Below are 19,737 nucleotides of genomic sequence, written 5' to 3'. Positions count from 1 at the left end.
TTTCAGTATTGCATACTCATTGTGTTAAAGTTCCTTCCCATTATAGCTTTTATTTTTTTGTCTTGATGCGGCGGATGATAGAACCTATTTAGAGCAGGCAGGTTTGGGGGATCAGTGGTGCCCCTCTTCCCCTGCCCTGTAACATATTCACTTTTTAGCTCACAGAAGGACTCATTTGCACACTTTCCCTTTTTGAAGGACCCAGGACACCAGAAACCGCTTTTTCAACCACTCTGTTATGCAGCACTGCCATCTGCTGGAATTAGGGAGCCGCCCTCTCTTTGCCAGCTGGGCAAGGCCAGCCTTAGAACTAGTATTAGATTGTCACTGTTTCCTTCTTTATATGTTCACCTCCTCCCCTTAGGCTGTAGGCCAAAGGTGTGGGGGTTGAGGTGGGGAGATGGTAGAGGATTCATGAGAGAGAGCAGAACAGGTGGATCCACTGAAATACAGTGCTGAGGGGAGCATGGGGTGAGACAGAAGTCTGCTTAGCCATGGGATTGAGCTCACTGTTGGCAGTGGCTGCCTGTAGGTTGATAGCGCTGAGACTTAATCCTTGTACCACCAGAAGTCTCCAGTCAATTCTTCCAGGTACCCACCCACACAGGGTAAAGATGCTGTGTTGTTTTTTCAGCATTTTGATTGTGGAGGTCAGATTTGGAGCATCAGAGTTAGTATGGATGATGATTGTGATAGGTTTAATGAGAGAACCATTGGTAATATTTAATGTAGACTTTTTTTTTTTTTGGTGGGGAACATCACTTCTTTGGGAATCCAGATTGTCATCCTGGATTCTTTTCTTTGTCCCCTTCTAATATATTAACTGATTTGGTATGAGTTCATGAAGTTTTAAATTAAAGTGTGAGACCGAAGTTTAAAAGAGTGAGACTAATGTATTCACTGATTTGATATGAGTTCATGATGTTTTAAATCTAAGTGTGATGTGTCAGAGTCAGATTTTGAGGATGACTGAAATGAAATTTAATAGAGGTGAGTATACACTGTGCTAATTTGGAAACAAAACATCAAATTTACTACACTATACACAAATTATGACAGATTTAGTGACTGAATTTACCTTAAAATGTGTCATTCCTGGGAAATTGTGAAGGGGATACTATTTGTAATAAGTGCGTCTGTGGTTGACTAAGGTTAAGAGCAGGGACTGAGCTGCTCTGTTTAAGGAAAATGGAGGCATTGGGTCTTCAGAGAAGTATCAGGGCATGGAGTTCTACTTCTGTATTTATAACAGGGTGGTCCCCAGCAAAAGGGGAAGTTCCAAGTTCCCTGCCCCACCCAGAAGGAGGGTGAAACTGAGCAGAGAAAAGAAGAGAAGAGAAGGAATCTGAGAGGAAGGAAGCAGGATGGAGAGCCAGAAGGAGACCTGAGGAAGCCACATGGAGCAGCAAGCATGTGATGAAGAAACTGTGCTTGTTTTGTTGGCCTTGGACTGGTTGAAAGAGATGTGGGTGAGAGACCCATGGGGAGGTTGACTATGGCAGTGTTTATCTTGATTTTGATTTTGCTCTTTTCTTCCCAGACTTGTCTGGCCATGTCTGACTCTTTTCTGTGGGCCCCGGCCAGAAGGTGCGTTAGGCTTGTGGTGGGTTTTCAGGCCTTGCCTTGGGCCAATCCCTTTTGTGGCCTTTTACCCATGAGGGAAAGGGAAGAGGCAGGAATAGCAAGAAATGCCTGAGAGCTTTCTCTTCCCTCTCCCTCCATTCTTTAATTCTCTCTCCTCTCCTCCTCTCCCTCCCTCCTTCCATTAAAAAAAAAAAAAGGAGGAAACATGGATCATCTAGTATTAAGCTTTCAGCTGTAGGTTCTCTCCTGAAGACTTCTCTGGAAACCTCTGAGACTTTTACACACAAATGTAAACCTTTAGGTAGCTTTTGTTTTTGATTTTGGTTTTAGGTTTGTAGCTTCTCTTTGTTTTGGCGAGATTGAAGACAAGGTTACTAGAGTTAATGTGCTATATAAAAGGGAAAGCTGTGTGGAGGGGTGGAGCTGCTCTTACACTATATTGACATTCAGTAGAATGAGGGCTCAGAGCCACTTTCCAGAGCTCAAGGGGAGCCGGGGCCTGGGCCGGAGGGTCCCAGCCTACCTGTGAGTGTCATGACACCCTCTGCCCTCTGCCCTCCCCTGCCTTCTCGCCTGCTCTTCACAGCACAGGGGTGTGTGCCTAGGTTGTCTCAAAGACAGAAATCTAGGTGTCCTGGTTTTTGTTGTTCAGTCTTGCAAACTAGGTTCACTTCTCTTTTTTGAGGAATTTACCCGTCTCTGATTTCCAGCTTCCAACACTGAAGCCAAGTCCTTCCCTTGAATTGAGTCTTTTTATTTCTCAGGTCATTTTTCTCAGAGGTTTCAGAGCAACTTTTAATCACAGCACCAATGTCCTGCATTCCTAACGTTAATACTATTTAACTTAAATGGTTAAGTACTAGATTTTTATTTTTTAATTTTTAAAAAAGATTTATTTATTTATGTATACAGAACTGGGGTACAGGCCAGAGGTTCAGGGGCGGTGAGAGGCTTCACCAGAGACAGAGTGGGGAGCAGAACAGGCAGATGGACGAAGTACACTGCTGAGGGGAGCAGCGGGCGGGCCAGGAGAGGTCTGCCACCCCATGTGGTCACCAACTCATGGGGAAGTGGTTTAAGCTTCTCAGTGCTGTGCTTTAACCTGTTGCGCCACCAGGGAGGGCCAAGTGCTAGATTTTAGCTATGATTTTGCATGTGTCACTAGAGTCAATAGATATGGTGAGACCCGGAGTCGGGGACACCTATAGAGGAATTGGGTTAGAGGGTCCCTTCCACCCTCCTTCCTTCCTTCCTCCCCTCCCTTCCTCCTCTTCTTAATTTGCCTTCTCTCTCACCCCACTTGTATATCCTATCTTGTATAGCCTACCTTCTCTAAAGGTTTTTTCTAAAGTCCACCCCCAGGCTGGCATAACATCATTGTATTTTAGTCATTAATATAAACACTACACTTTTATTTCCGTTTATACTAAACATATTGAAGTATAAACTATTTTAAACTATAGTAACTAACTGTAACGTAGATAGATTGGTTTATTATGTGTCTTACACATGATAATGGGGCCAAGTCTTATTGAAGATTAAGTCCTGTACTTGGTGACTGGGATGGATATACATGTGAAGCCACTCTCTTCCCTTCCCCACCTGTGTGCAGGAACAGAAGAAACTTAGACAGAAATGGCTGGTTCTCAGGCCTTTGTGCCAGACTCTAATCCAACCTGTCCTTCTGAGTGCACTGGGGGGCCGGCGTGCCCCAAGAGGGATGGTTTTCCCATAGCTTAGCCATCTCACCGCCGTCAGTTTGATGCTTAGTCTACTGGGAATCCTAGTCCATCATGTATGAAGGAATCTTATGTTTAGAACAGGTGTACCTGCCATTTCTGTGCATGTTTCTAGTGATTAATTGCTGTTTAAAATTTGCTAAATTAAGAAAGATTTGTGTTCTTTTCTTTAACCATAATTATTACTCCAAAAAGCTGAATAAATGGTTTACCCTACAATCAATTAAAGTTGTCTAATTACTTTACTTTCACTAGGCAAGTTAACTTGAGCTCCAAAAGCCAACACCATGATCAAGTTGAACATGTGAGAAATTTATTAGTGTGAGAAAATGCAATTGGGCAGGGAGAGCCTGGGAGAACCATGGCATAGAGGTGGTCTGATTGCAAGTGCAGGAGTGAGAAGGAAGAAAAATTGGTTGGATGCATCTTAGTACAGTTTGCAGGACAGTTTGGCAGGACTGGTGGGGTCCCAACTTGCCTGTGAGAGGAGATGTGCATGTCCTGGGTGAGGGCTTCAGCCATGACTGTCTTGCTGGGATGCTCAGACTTCGTGCAAATGCAGTGACAGTGACAGATGTCAGTGCAGCACTGGGCCCTCGGCATGTACTGTGATTCCTGCAGCTGGAGGCTTGGGCAGGGCTCTTCATGGCCACACATTCGAGTCACAATGTCATAACCCTGACTTCTCAAAGGACACTCCCAGCCAGTGGGAGTCTCATTTCTTATAAGCCACTAATTATATAAAAATACACCATGCTTTTCTTTCTTTTTTTTTTTTTAATTTGTTATCATTTGTAATCCCAATAACAAACACATTCTATCAAAGAACCATCCCTGGGCCTGCTTGTGTTGTGGTTTGAGGTCATGTTGGCACAGACATACAAACTATGTATGAGGCCAGATAAATTAATAAATGTGACTGGTTATAGACAGAGACTGTCAGACAGGGAAGAGTGCTACTGAAGTAGGGAACAAGGAAAAGAAATGATAGTTTATAAATTAGTTGTGAAATCACAGTCCCAATTATCACAGTCTCAATTTTCATGTCAATAAAGTTGGTTGGGTAAAGAATTTGCATAAGGTCCTCCTGGTTCCAAGGCTCTCTGGGTCAATGCAGCTTGTCTAGAACTGAGATAATTTGCATTTTGGCCTCAATCTAGAAAGGAAAATGGCTGCTTATCTTGTCCTTGACAGATCACCCGTGGTCAACTGGGAAGACTAGTTCTGCACCCAGAAAGTTCAAGAGCCTCAGTATCCAGAGCCCCGATTTTCTTGCCAGTTTATTAATTTCTAAGTGCAATTTATTCTGAGAATGGAAGGTCAAAGGTCAATTTAGCATTTACAAACCACAAACCAGGAGATTGCTGGACAACTTGGTTAAGATGCCATTTGTGGGCTGGCCCCAAACTAACCCTAAGTCTCAGTTTGGTGATGTGGGGCTTAGTAGAAGTGATTCACTTGGCCTGTCTTCTTTTCTTTTCAGAAAACCTTGAGACTTTTATTTTTAAATTGTTTTTTACTGTTTTTGATTTATTTATCGAAAGGGTTTTTCTCAGCTTTTGAGGTATGAAACATAGTGTTAGTGTTGAACAAAATTGTTTCCAAAGGTACCTTTGAAGTTTGGGAAAGAGGCCTTTTTCTCTTCGTGAAGGGTCAAATAATGCTGAGGGGCAATTATTTGCCAGTTTATTAATTAATTTTTAAGTGGAATTTATTCTGGGAATGGAAGGCCAATTTAGCATTTACAAACCCCAAACTAGGTGATTGTTGAACAACTTGGTTTAAGATTCCACTTCTGGGCCACCTACTAATGTTAGGCTCATTTTTTGCTTGTCAGATAGGCAAGGAATAAGTACTTGGACCTGGTATCATTGGACTTTATCAGGCTAGAGGATGAGGTTGTCTAACTAGTAAAAATTGGACCTATTCTTTCAGAGGTTTTGAGTCAAATGAAAAGGTCAGCTTTCAGGTAGCTTCAACTAGGCCTGTATACTAAATAGTGCTCAAGTACTAATCAGATACTTGAGGAATTCAGATCTCCTGGCCTACTAGCTTAATTGGTTTTCTTTCTCCTGGGCCTACTAGCTTAATTGGTTTTCTTCCTCAGCTTCTATTTTCCATATTACAGACCAGTGGTTGGTTCTCAAGCTTTGTTGCACAGTAGTCTCACCAGGGAAACATAAAAATCATGAGACCTGGTCTCTACTCCATGCCAATTAAATTGGTTATGAGCTGGAATCCAGTGACAGGGGTATTGAACTTCTCAGGTGACTACACGCATGGCCGAGCCTGAGGAGCAATGATGGTGGCATCTCACTACGCGTGATGCTGTCAGCAGATGCCAGTCAGCAATTCCATCGTTATCTCAAGATTTCCAAGTGATTTGCATGCACAGTAAGTTTGTGAAGTGCTGTGGTAAACCAGGTTTTCCAAAGAAAACCTGCTTTAGGTAGCTCTTGTCTGCTGATTTCTCAAAGCAATTTAGTCAAAGGAGCCAACAATCTTTTTGGTGACTCACTCTCTGAATGACTCTGAATTTGAGAGTTTTTGACTTATGCAGCAAATGCTGGACTTATCTTTATACTTTAAGGCAAAAGTACAGACTGCTGTCTACAATTCATGTACAGCCATCAGAGAAGACCTTGGGAAAGTTGAAGGTAGGGAGAGAACTGAACCTGAAAATCCAATTTCACAATGTAAAGGGCAAAGATATGTTGTGTTTGTGCTGTGTGGAGAGAAAGATTAATATGCCCGTTGTAGTGGGCCGCTCTGGTGGATTTTGAGGAGACTCTTAATGTAACTGATGAAGTACAATTTGAGGAAGGGATTTGTGGTAATCCTGGGTTATCCCACACACTGTTAATGAGGATCCATGGTTGTGAGTCAGCCTGCCATTCTGAGGTAAGATCCTCCCCAAACCTCTGATTCTTCATTCTTCTTCTTCTTTTTCTTTATTTCTCATTACCTTTTTATTCAGAGAGCTTCTATAGAACAGATGTTTAAATTTGTGTCTAAATTTGGACTGTTGCTAACTTTTACTTATCCCTTAGCATTTCTACTAAAAATGGAACACGTAGAGGAACAGGCAATGTACCCCACCATAGGAATTACAGGCTGCCAGTCATTTCCTGACTTCACTGATCCTCAGAATTAATTAGGGTACGTTATAAGACTATAAATGTCTAAGCATCACCTTAGAAATTCTGGTTAGAAAAAAAATATTAGATTTTTAGGGAACGTAGACATTTTATTTTTAAAATGCTTCACTGGTAATTCTGATTTAGGTTTAGGTGAATCACTGATTCAATAGACAAAGTAGATTGTAAATTTGATCAGATCTGGTTTTAAATCTTAGCCCTACTGTTAAGGGGAAGGATGTCCTAAAGGAACTCTGTAGAGTCTTGTGGACTCCACCCCCTACTCCAGCTTTCTGGACTCCACCCCCTACTCTAGTGATTGGAAACTACAACTCCCAGCAGTGCCAGGGAGAGAACTGCAAGGACCCAAAGGCAGAGCTAAGCAGGCATTCTGGGACATTGGGGGATAAATAGGGTGCCATGGAGTCTCTCGCTTTCTTGTTCAGGCGGATACGGCCCTCAGGACTGCATGACTCTGCCGGTTTTCAGTCAGCCGAGTAGGTAAGGTATCCCAGTTACTTTGTATCCCTCTCTCTTTCCCTGGGTTGTTTCCTGTTCTTTCCCCTTTTGTAAATAAACCCATTTTGACCCTTTTCTGTGTGTCTGCAGTACAGCTGAATTTTAAGCACGCCAGTGAGACCTCACCCTCAGGAGGCCCAGTTCACACTGGGGTGCCCTGTAACACGACTTAGTAGCTTTGTGATTATGAGAATGTCAGTGAACTTCTCTGAGTCTTGCTCTATCGTCCCCACTGTTGAACTAGTTAAATAACTAACACACTTAAGTGCCTAATATCGTGAATGCAAGGCAGTATTTTATTTTTATGTGGGCCTTTGCCAGCCCCCCAAACATGATTATATATGCAAGCTAACCACATGGGTAGTCTGGTTTGGTTGCTGATTTCCAGGTCATCCCATGGCCAGTGTTATCCACCTTGGAATTTGGACTAGTCCTGTTCAAGGCCAACAGAGCTCACAGCAGCTGGTGGCTAAGACAGTGGTGGGTTCTGCAGGGTCTGCTGCTTGGCTTTACTGGATACATGCCATTATTTTAGTCAACAGCCATTTCTGGTACTTCAGATTCACATTTGCAGGCCACAATGCCTCTGATTGTTCTATTTTCTGAAATTGTCTAAATTTTAGCTGGTAGCATTTGCTACAATGTGTGTGTAACTTTTCCCTTCTAGCTTCCTCCTCCCTAGTGCTCCCTCACCCCCCTCCCCCCATCACACACACTTTCCAGTAGGCTGTCCTCTATCCATGATCAAGAGGCGGAGAACAATCTGAAGGCACAAAGGAGTAAGAGAACCAAACTGAGGAGACATAGAACAACAGAGTAGGTTTACTCAGGTTTCAGTGTTAAGAACGACTCAAGCTCCTTTCACTTGCTACGGTTATAAAGTATGGAAGTGCCAAGTCCAGTAACAACCGAGACCCAAGTCTGATGTAAAAGCAAAGTGAACCTTTATTAGCTAGCTGGAGCTAGTGTCCAACCAAGAGTGATCTGACACAGTGGACACTCCTTGAGAGGGAAGGACCCTGGCTTCTTAAAGTCATGGGTTTATAAAAGCATAGTGGGAGGTCCTGGGCTGTCACAAGTCCCTGCTTGCTGAATGCCTGGTGCAGATAACAGTTAGTTTCTGGAACATTTTCTCCAGGAGGGATCAAAACTTATCTTTGAGCAATAGTTTTAGCAACAGTTTTACTGGTCTTCTGACCTTCGCATTGCTTATCTTTTAGCAAAAGTTTTACTGGCCTTCCGGCCTTCACATTCCTCCACACTACAAAGAAATATATGGAGTGGATGAAGAAAGCACTGATTTGAGTCTACATACCCTTGGTGTTTGGGGATGTCAGTATCTAGTACCAATTTTCTTGATAATTCCACCTGTGCACCTTGCAGTCCACATACTTCCAGGTGAGTCAATTTTCTCCTCATTCCTGGCTTTCAAAGCCAACTGTGTGGCTCATTCCTAGATAATGAACATGATACCTTCCTCCCTGAGCATGACTGATTTGAGATCAGCCTTGTAATCTAAGATGGTCCTATCAGACTGCCAACCTGAACTTCTCTTCTTAGACGGTTAGAGGGCATATCTTCTTTTTTTTTTTTTAAAGATTTATTTATTTATGCATACAGAGCTGGAGTACAGGCCAGAGGTTCAGGGGTGCTGAGAGGCTTTACCAGAGATAGAGAGGGAGCACGACAGGTCGATTGACTAAGTACAGTGCTGAGGGGAGCAGCAGGCGAGTCAGGAGAGATCTGCCGCGCCATGTAGGTCACCTCCAGGGCAGGGATGGAGCTCATGCTGAAGTGGCTTTAGCTTCTCAGTGCTGTGCTTTAAACCACTGCACCACCAGGGAGGGCCTGGGGATGTCTTCTTTTTGACTACAGAGGGATAAGGGCATGAACAACCATCTGAGGATGACAAAGGCAGAGCTTTATCAGAATGGAGCCAAATTTGAAAAGTGTGAGCTAGCATGCAGAGAGAGAAATTGTGTCTTGGTCTCTCTCCTTAAATAAGATTAACTGTTGCTTCAAAATAAGACTTATTTTAAAGACACTTTAACTTGGGTTTTCTATTATCCTGTTATTTTCAGGAAATAGCATCTCATAATATAAACTCTTCCTAAACAATTTCTTCAGGAGGTATGGTTTGTCAGGATTAGGTGCTATATGCCACTAGGTGACATAAAACACTTTCAAAAGCCAAATGTGCAGGTATGTGAGAAGCATGTCTTAAGTCAGCATGTGTAGCAAAACACATGAATATATACCAGATGAATCTTTTGATTTTGGCTAGATTAACAGAAGTATAGTTCTTAGAAAAAAGAAGGGGCCTTTTTGTCATAGTCTTGAAAACCTCACTTTGGGTATGAAGATAAACTCAGCACAAACCATTAGCAAAGACTTAAGACAATTTAAAGAGAATTCAATTTGTCCATGTTGGGGAGAGGGCTTCAACATGTCTTGTAGAGTGGAGTGGGCTTTTACTTAAAGCAATTTCAGGGGACAGATATAGGGCAATTGTCCTTAAACACTTTGAGACATAACAGTACTTTAAGACACTTGGTTTTTAGCTATTCAGCAGCATAAAAGCCACTAGTATGCATTCAGTGACTGATGCCTTCAGGTTTGCCTGAAATTAGTGCTGCCCTGAGGTACTAAGCTACGCCAACTATTCTTATTTTTGCTTTGGTCAGTCACAATACATATGTATATATATATGCATACATATATATATACATATGTATGTATGTGTGTGTGTGTATACAGTCCAAATTTTGACACAAAGTCACCTGTTCCATGGAAGCTCCCTGAATAAAAAGTTAAAGTGAAATAAAGAAAAAAAAACAAGAATAATGGAGAATCAGAGGTGTGGGGGACGCTTACCTCAGAATGTCAGGCTGACTCACAGCTGCGGGTCCTCATTAACTAACTGTGTGGGATAACCCAGGACTACCACGATTCCCTTCCTCAAATTCTACTTCATCAGTTATATGAAGTCCCCTTAAATTCACATATATGTGTGTGTGTATATAATTTGTTGTTGTTGTTTTTTTGCAATCAGGAGTCAACTGGTACATAAAGGGTTACTAGATCTTTAAAGTTCTGAGAGGCAGCCCAACACAATAGGCCAGGTCAGTTTAATAGAAGGAACCAATTTTGATAAATAAATAACTTTATGAAGATGAAATTATCATTTAAGAAAATCATTCAAATTTTAAGTTTTGATGACTGATAATGGTGAAGTATGTTTTTTTAAACCTGAATCTATGATTACCTCTAGTTATATATTTTAGGAAGGCAAGTACAGTTGTTAACAAAATCAAGGTTATTATAAGTGTATTCATTTCAGTTAACTATTTAATAGAGTTGCATTTTTCGTATATTGATTTTATAATTTCTTAGTTTGTTATATCTTCCTATACATTTCAATATTTTAAACATACAATGAATTTTAAAGTCACTAATGGACCATAAGCTCTAATACTTAAATACAAGGTTTTCAGTAGTACCTTAATTTTGATATTGTAACTGTATTTTATTTCATGTTAAGTCAGTACTTGAGAATAGAACTTTCATTACATTATTATTCTCAATGTGAGCAAATGGCTTGTTGCAAAGTAAAACATTTGCTCCAGATAGAAAAGTGTTTCAATACCTCAGTCTTGAATCCACTCAAATAAATATTTAAGTACAGATCATTTTCTTCCTTGTTGAATAAAAAATAATCAAAATATGCAAAACAGCAGTTTACATAAAACAAACATTTAAAAAACTTTAATTCACGAGCTACATTGTTGTACACATGATGTTTGAATATACATAGAAAAAACAGCTGGCAGGCAACACAATGAATTGTTAATTGGCAGAGTGAGAACTCTACTCTTAGTTTTAAATTCATACACTTCTGTATTGTTTGGAATCTTGCAATGAATATTTGTTACTTTTATCAAAACTGTCGTAGAAATTTACAATAAAAAATAGTAACAAAGAGTAAAAATCATACCCTAATTTTAAAAGCTACCATGGAGGCATGGAGAATTAAATCACACAGTACACTTTTCCACTAATAACGTGGTGGTAAACATAATTGTGTAACCCATAATCAGTGAAACACTAGAGAAACCATTTTAGCAATACCCTAATTTATTCAAGGTGGACATTAAATTTAAAAGAGAAAGCAGACTTAAATCTTCTTTGAGGACCTACTGGAAAAACATCACTCCGAAAACTTCAGACTAAAGAAAATTCTTCATTGAAGTGACTTGTGATTCTAAAACAATTACAAGTTATAGAAACTAGGAAGTATGAGAACTTTACCCAGTCCAGATTCCAAAACTCAGCTATTGAATCTCGGTAATCTAGGGATGTAGGTTAGGGACATCTACCTTACTCATTTGTTTATTGTTTCTCCCAATTCCTCAGTGGGTCTGCTTTCTACATTAAAAATGTTTTAGTTCTAATTGGAAGAAATAAAAATAATTCCATCTAGATTCACTTTAGATTTATTCTTCTAGTTAAAAGAACCATGGAAACTTAAGACTAATGACCTCCCATAAGTCATTTTTTCCCCCTAACTTCATGACTATTTCTAGCTACTGAATGAATATCTTGGGAGGTAATTTTTCATGGGTCCCTAAAGTTCTATATTTGAAGACATTTTCCCCCCTCGTGTTCTCCTTTGATTGAAATCATCATAGATGACAAATATTTAACTATAATGGACTTTTCCCTTCTAACAATAAAGAATCTTTAAGTCACTATCAGACTGGTGGTTAAAGGTCATCATCAAAGTCATCAAAACTACTTTAATGAGAAATTTTCACCTTTTTCAGGCTACACAGTAAAAAATTTAATTAACAGAATTTTGTACTTCTTAGTGCTCCTGACTTCGGATGTCATAGGCTTATGTAGGATTATGTTCATTTCATAAATGACTAGTATGGGAAGTTTGACAAAATTTAACCAGAAAATTATAAACAGCAGAGTTAGAGGAAACAAAGTCATAATGTCCATGTCATTTTTAAAGTTGCAACAGCTGAAATGTTCCTGTTACTCAATGAATTATAGTATTTTAATTGAAAAAAGGGAAAATATCAAAAGATTCATCATAATTGTATATAAAGTATTTAGCATGATGCCTGGTGTACAATAACAATTCAGTAAAAGTTGATTCTATAATGAAAATGGATTAAAACAATAAACAAACATAGGAACCCACCATGGATGAGTAAGAAAAAAAGCTTAGAACTAATTTCCTAGAGTGTGTGTTTCAGTAGAAATTCGAAGCTCATGGAGAGCAGTATGAATTTCTGCACTTTCTGGATCTATCTTTTGAGCCCTCTGATAATACTCAGCAGCTTGCCTCTTCTCTCCCTCCAGTTTATAAACAAACCCAAGGGCAATTAAACTCTGCCTATCTGAGCCACTGTGACTAAGTCTCTTGGAAGCCAACTTCTTCAGTGAACTTGTGAGTTTGGTGCGCAGGGAAGACCTGTCTTTGACCTTCAGAGCTTCTAAATAATGGTGGATGGCAGTATTTTCTGATTTACGGTGAAATTCCTGAAAGCGGCCATAGTGGTAGTGGATCTGATGTTTGTGATCGTCAGTGATGTTCTCTAGACGAAGGGCTTTCTGGAAAATGTCTTCAGCGTTCCTGTACTGCCCACCTTCAGCATACATGTTGGCCAGGTCCGTATAGGCAAATGCAAACATAGAGTCTTGCTCCACAGCTGCTTTAAAATGAAATATAGCCGACGCAATCAACTCATCTACCTTTAGCTTGTCCTTTCCTTTAGGTTTGTTGCGAGTGGCCTTCTTGATTTGGATCATTTGTGCCCTATAGCAAAGTCCCATCTGGTGATGCAGGAAAGAAGAGGTTGGTGTTACTTCCAAGGCCTTTTTCAAAAGTTCAAGAGCTTTGTCCCAGGAATTTTTTCTCCTGTAGAATTTGGCTGCATAACGAAGGACGTAAGGTTGGGATGATATTTGGTCCAGGACTTCTTCAATATACTTTTCCCCTTCAGCTTCTGCATGTACATCTTGAAGCTTCAGTGCCAGAAAAACTTTAATGTAGGTGTTATCTGGATTCAGGGTAACAGCTTTCCTCAGAGGACCTAGGGAAAAGCTCTTTATAGACCCTTCTCTGTCAGAATCATCTAGCCGATACACCGTGATGGCATAGCCAATGTTAAATTCAGGATTGTCAGGTTCCACTTCTAGAGCCTTCTCAAAAGCCCCTTTTGCCTTTTGGTAATACTTCCCTCCAAATTTCAAGAGTGCCCAACCTTTCTCACAGTCAATCTCAGGACGCTCCAACTTGTAGTTAGAAGGACTGGACAATTTCTCGCAGACGTTCCCGACCATGTCTACATACTTCCGAGCTTCTTCAAGCAGGCCCATGTGGAAATATACCCATGCATAGTTTCCCCAAGTGACCAAACTTTGTACTTCTTCTTTGTCTGAGTGTTCTCGCTGGATTATTTCTTCTGCTTGTTCTAAGCATCCTAGAGCATCTTTATTTTGGCCTTTTAGATGTTTCACATATGCCAGTAGGTTATAAAGAGTGAGTCTGGATTTTGTGGTAAGAAACTCAAGTTGTTGCCTAATTGTATCTTCTACATCAAACAGATCAATGTCTTCCTTAAGTAAATTCCATGTAAAGTGACATTCTAATTCCAACAGAATGGTCTTCAAGGAATCCTGAGGAATGTCACTGTCAAAGATAAATTTTATTTTAAATTTTGAAGAAAGATAGGAGGTAACTTAAGTTTTAAACCTTAAATATTGTTCTTTGAGTAACAACCAATTTTATCTTTTATTTATTACAATTAAAGCACAAGGCTCCCATAACTTTCTACCAGTTTCCTCCATAATCTAGAAACAGTCATTAAATTCTTACTACTTACTAAAAAACCAGTTCTGGAGAGATGACAGGGTTGTCAAAGTTACATAGTATCCATTTCCTTTTGGCAGTTGCTAAGCCATGGAACCACCTATTTTTAGAGAGGGGACTTATAAAGGTCTTATTAAGCAACATTGACAATTAAGGATAATAAATACATACAAGTCAATAATTAATGCAAAACACCACTTCCGAGGTATGAGTAGTAGTAGAGAGAAGGTGAGAAACAAGAAAAAGAAGCACATGAAGGAGACAGAGAAACCACAGGAATTTATCACTGGCACAGAGAAAGGAAGGGAAGAGAGAAGGCAGGAAAGGAGAGAGAAAGAGAAAGGGAGGAAAGCAGAAAACCCATTTGGAAAAAAGCACAGAAACAGACAGGAACCGGTATGCCAAGAGATGGGGAGAAGCTTAAATTGAGATTGAGAGAAAGATGGGGAACAGGCAAAAGGACGCTTACTGGGCTTTTTGACTGCCCATCCTGACCCCGGGGCTCTGAGCCACAATAAAGGTGGACACCTGTAATTAACTTATCGTCGCCCTTAATTTTCACTGCATTTCAAGAAGTATTTATTGAGTTCCCCTTGTGTGAGGCATAGTATAATCTCTGAGGGGCCACTGGAAACACTGTCTTTGAGCTAGCAAGATGAAGGGGGCAAGGGGGGCAGGAAATACTTAATTTTCCTGAGAGCCTTTCATGTGCAGGAACTTCTGAAACCCTGGGGATTGTAAACAAGATACTGCCTTGCCTTGCCTATAAGGAGCTTATAAGGAAACAGCCAATTGCAAGTCAAATTTCAATGCAGTTTCACCAAAGTGACCATGTGGGTCTATAGTCCAGGCTTGTGGACTTCTATGGCTTTCACTTGGTCAGGATTCCTCTGCTTAGTTTTCCTTTGTGGAACAAGCTCTCCCCGTAATCTCAAATCCTCTCATTTGAGATGGGCTTGTCCACTCTTCACACTAGTCTGTGGGAAGAACAAGATATTCCAGTCATTCCCTGTCTCATGGACTTTTTTCAGACATAGTCCAGGCTTGGAGTTGCTAATAGTCATCTTTCCAGATTCTTGGGGAGAGCCTGCGTAAGCAAAACTCTAACAGAGAGGGAAGCAGAGATAGGAAGGAAGACTGCAAGAGAGACAGTTTCCTCATGGTGCTGACTAAATACTTAGATCTAATCCCCACCCTGCCTTGTTCATTGTGACCATACCTGGACTTTAAGCAACTACTCTTCCCCTCTCTCTTCTTCTTTCTCACCTTAAGCCTGTTTGAAATGGATCTTCACTGTCTGTAACTGACAAAGTCCTACTTAATATACCTACCTTTATTTATTTGTTTGTTTTGCTGATGATGGTGGTGAGCAGTCAGGAAAGACTTACTAAACCTGCCACTGGTCATAATTAAGGTTTACAATAAATGTACAGAAAATTCCTAAGGCTTCTCTCAAAGAGGGAAATGCTCTAATGATGAGGTGAAGAGAATCCATGCACATGTCTTTTCCTGGCTGCTGTACTCAGAACTTCCCTTGGTATGCTCACTCTCAATATATACTGGTAAAATGTTTGAGAAACAGGTACTATAGTATACTTATATCAATAAATATTTATATGCCTTACATATCAGGCACTATTCTAGTTGCAGAGGAAGTAGTAGAGAACAAGACAGAAAAGGTCCTTTCTTCAATGGGTACTTAGTTCTGGGAGGAGGGAAGAAAAGGAATTAATTGACAGAAAATAAGCAGTAAACAAATTGATTGACAACATAATTCCAGACAGTAAATAGTGTTGAGAAGAAAAACTAATCAGAGTAATAGGCTTCTGTGGTTCTGTGTGGGTATTTGTGTGTATTGCTGAGGGGTAGTTTTGGTAGAAAGGGATGACTGATTGCTCTCAACAATGAGAGGGACACAGTCACAGGACATCTGAGGACAGCATGGTTCTCACCCAGAGTTGCCAGCCCACCTCAGACATCTGGTAATGACTGAAGACAATTTTGGTTGTCTCCACTGATGGGATACTACTGGCATTTATTGGGTCAAAATCAGGGATATTGCTATATATCCTACAAAGCACAGGCCAACAATAAAGAATTATCTAGGCCAAAATGTCAATAACGGTGAGGCTGAGGAGCCCTGGTTTTGTTGGAGGGATCAGTAAGTGCAAAGGTCCTGACGCAACACCAGTATATACTTAGAGTGAACATAACAAGGAGGGTTTTGAGTCTCTGTTTCTGGTCTCTGGAGCACCTGTTTAGGGGACAGGAGGAAGATAAAGGTGGCTGAAAGCTTGTCAAAAGAAAGGAGAGTGGCAGGAGCTGAGATGTAGTAGCAGTCAGGGACAGATGATGTAGGCAGGCCTGCTAGGCCATGATGAGGAAAGTGTACTATAACTGCAATTAGAGGGGGGGAATTTTAAATAAAGAAATGATAATGCCTGATTTAGGCTTCAAAATATCCCTTTGTTGCTCTGTGATGAACAGATGCCCGGCAGTCATGACAGGAAGCTGGTGAGGATGGTGCTTATTCAAGAACTATTTCTTCAGAGTCTACTACTGCTGGATACGAACTAAAAGGGTTACAACAGTGAACAAAGTGAACCAACCTGTCCTCATGTCTTCATGTAGTGACCACTCTAACAGGAGGAAGGGGCAGGGTATGCCATAAAAAGGCCAAAAATAATGACAGTGTTTTCATAAAGTATAGAGTATGTGAGATGAAAATAAATGCTAAGGACAAAAATAAAGCAGGAAACGGGGAATGGGAGACTGGCAGAGGTCCTAAGGGGTAGTTTTTCACATCATTCTTTAGTTTGTGTATTTTTTTCATCTCAGTTGTAATCCCTGTGGACTTCCCACCACCACTACACCCATGTGCCATCACCAGAGCCCCGTGCACTCTTCCCACTCCAGTTCTGATCCCATTCCACTAAGGGGTAGTTAAAATCTAACTAGCATGCAGTGGACGTAGTGGAGATCTCTGGATGTTTGGCGGTACGAGTGGTGTGGTGACACACATCTAAAGTGGTATGAGCCTAGTCCCCTAAATTATACAAATGTTGTAAAATAATGTTGTAAAAAAAGTTATAGATTTTTTTTTTTTAAAATAGCATGGCCAGAGTAAGTCTTCATAAGAGAAAGACAAAGGCAGGTTGACGCAATCTAAGGAGAGATGAGGCAAACCTGTTGGCTGTAGAGGGTTAGTGAGGATTTGATAATTATATATTGGAGGCAGAGCTAAGAGGTCTTTCTGATGGGTTTCTGGGGGTGGGGAGGGCCATAAGGGAAAGAGAATCAAGGGCAGTTTTTGTTTTTGATTTCAAGAACTGAGTGGATAAATAAAAAAGCCTGTTTAGAAATGTCAATTCTGAGATGTCTATTAGACATTAGAGTGAAGATAGCAAGCATGAAGCTGGACATTAATGAAGAAAATTCTAGAGCTGAGGAGAGAAATAACTAATGATATAAAACTGTGAATCACCAATATGCAGGTAAACTTTGGTACCACAAGGTATAGAATGAAATCACCAAGGATTGAGCCTAGACAGAGAAGGTCAAAAACCAAGTCGTAACCACAAAAGCAAAAAAGAGACTACAGACTAGCCGAAGATATTTTCGCATTACATGTCTGATAGGCATTAGTTTAAAACATATGTAAAGAACTCATGTAACTCAACAACAACAAAATACCCAATCAAAAAATGGCCCGAGTGGATCAAGAAGATGTGATATACAGTTATACACAAGGGAATACCACTCAGCAATCAAAAAGGATAAACACATGCCATTTGCAGCAACATGGATGGAGCTGGAAGTGATTATGCTAAACAAAATAAACTAAAAGGAGAAAGATAAATACCAGATGGTGTCACTTATTTGTGGACTCTAGAGAAAGCAAACAAAGGGTCAGAAAAATATTAAAACCAACCGTAGAAAGCTGCCCACAGATCTGAGGCATCAGAGGAAGAGGTGGAAGGGTGAGAAGGGGAGGTAGGCAGAGAGCAAAATGGACTGTGGTGGAAATCTATAGGTGCTTTGGTGGTGGCAGTGATTTGGTTACTATACCTGAGGGGGTAAATCCTGTACTGTTAAAATACTAACAAGGGGGCATTCCCTGGTGGCCCAGTGGGTTGGAGTGGTGCACTGCGAACCTAAGCCAAGCTGTGGCCACTTCTGTGAGTTTGATCCCTGACCCAGAGGTGACCCACATGGCATGGCAGACCTCTCCTATCTCTCTTGCTGCTCCCCTCAGCAGTGTACTTTGTCGATCTGCCTGTTTCACTCCCCACTCTGTTTCTGGTGACTCCTCTTGCCACCCCTGCACCTCTGGCTGTACCCCATTTTGGTATGCATAAATAAATAACTCTTAAAAAAAAACTAACAAAGATGTTAAACAACAGTACTTCAAATAAGAAAACATAAAAATTAAAAATGGGCCAAGACTTAAATAGGCACTTGTCCAAAGACATTCAGGCACGTGAAAAACAAACAAAACAACACATTTATTATAAGGGAAATGTAAGTTAAAACTATAAGGTATCCCCTCACCCTGCTGAATGGCCTATATAGAAAAACAAATGCTGGTGAGGATGTGGAGAAAAAGGAACACTCACCCGGTACTGGAGGGAATGAAATTCAGAGCAACCTGTATGGAAAATATATGGAGATCTCTCAAAAATGAAAAAGGAAATACCGTATGACCCAGTAGCACCAGTGGTAGGTATTTACCCAAAGAATATGATTACACTAACACAAAAAGATTTTAGCAGCACTATTCACCATAGCCAAGGCAGGGCATTGACTTAAATGTCCACTGATCGTGACTGGACAGATAATTTGTGGGAAGATATACTTAATGGATTACTACTCCGTTGTTTAAAAAAATACTGTCCTTTGGGACAAAATGGATGGAGCTTGACGTGACTGTGCTAAGGGAAAAAAGTCAGAAAATGAGCCAGTTACTGGGTGATCTCACTCATTTGCAGGATATACACAACCAAAAAGAGCAAACAAGCAAAACAACAAGAATAATTCTAAGGCCTTATGAAAAAATACTGTTTTGTTTTCTTTGCCAAAGGGAATGGGCGGGGGGGGGGGAGGCAGGAAAATACAGAGGGGCGAGATGACAGGTTTGTGTCACTGGAACTTTAGTGAGGGTAAATGAGGTGTGGTCAGATGTGGAGATGTGAGGTTGTGCTCCATAAATGATCTGGTTGTGGAAATTAATGGCAAGTTTTTAAAATAAACAATAAAATGTTTATAACTGAAAAACAAAACAACTAAGCTACAAGACATTCCAATCAAGCAGAGTAGAAAGACCAGGAAAGGCGGCCAAGATAAATAATCAGTGAGGAGCAGGCAAACCAGAAACCCAGTGTCACGAAAACTTAAGGAAGAAAAGATCTGTCTCAAAAGAATGAATACTAAATGCAAAAGAATGAATACTAAATGTGTAAAACGAAGAGAGAAGATTGCTGGAGAGAGAAGATTGCTTCTTTGACAGGAGTAAAGTTGAAGGGGACATGGAAAGTGTTTTTCTAGAAGGGTAGGGATGAAACCATTACTGGAGTGGACTGAGGGGACAGTGGCTGGTGAAGATGTGGCCAGGGGGACTACAGGTCAGTCTTTGAGGAAGTTTCACTATGAAGCTACAGAGAAACAAAGCTGCGGTGGAGGCAGGCTGGTGTAGGGGAGTGGTGCGGGGTTGTCCAAAATATTTTAATCAGGATATTTATAATAGAAATGTTATGCCCCATCTTGAAGGAGAAAATGATGCTTGAGGGGGAGAAAGGGGCTAACTGAAAGAAATATGCAATAAGAAGCAGAAGTGGAGCTGCACAACATTGCTAATACTCAAATCTTTGTCTCCAGC

General features: G+C 40.6%; 1 protein-coding gene across 1 annotated transcript in view; it reads right to left on the bottom strand.

Moving 5' to 3' along the window:
- Positions 1-12,071: 12,071 nt before the first annotated feature.
- The window catches only part of IFIT5 (interferon-induced protein with tetratricopeptide repeats 5), a 12,886-nt gene continuing 5,220 nt past the window's right edge, over positions 12,072-19,737 (bottom strand). Inside the window, exon 2 of the mRNA XM_012723767.1 lies at positions 12,072-13,682. Within this exon, the coding sequence (XP_012579221.1) occupies positions 12,218-13,682 (1,465 nt within the window). The 3' untranslated portion in view covers positions 12,072-12,217. The remainder of the gene's footprint in view (positions 13,683-19,737) is intronic.

Source organism: Condylura cristata, unplaced genomic scaffold (assembly GCF_000260355.1).
Source record: "Condylura cristata isolate star-nosed mole 26May11 unplaced genomic scaffold, ConCri1.0 scaffold00011, whole genome shotgun sequence".
Lineage (NCBI taxonomy): Eukaryota > Metazoa > Chordata > Mammalia > Eulipotyphla > Talpidae > Condylura > Condylura cristata.
The sequence above is the reverse complement of the archived record's forward strand: the minus strand, read 5'-3'. Positions and strand labels throughout refer to the sequence as shown.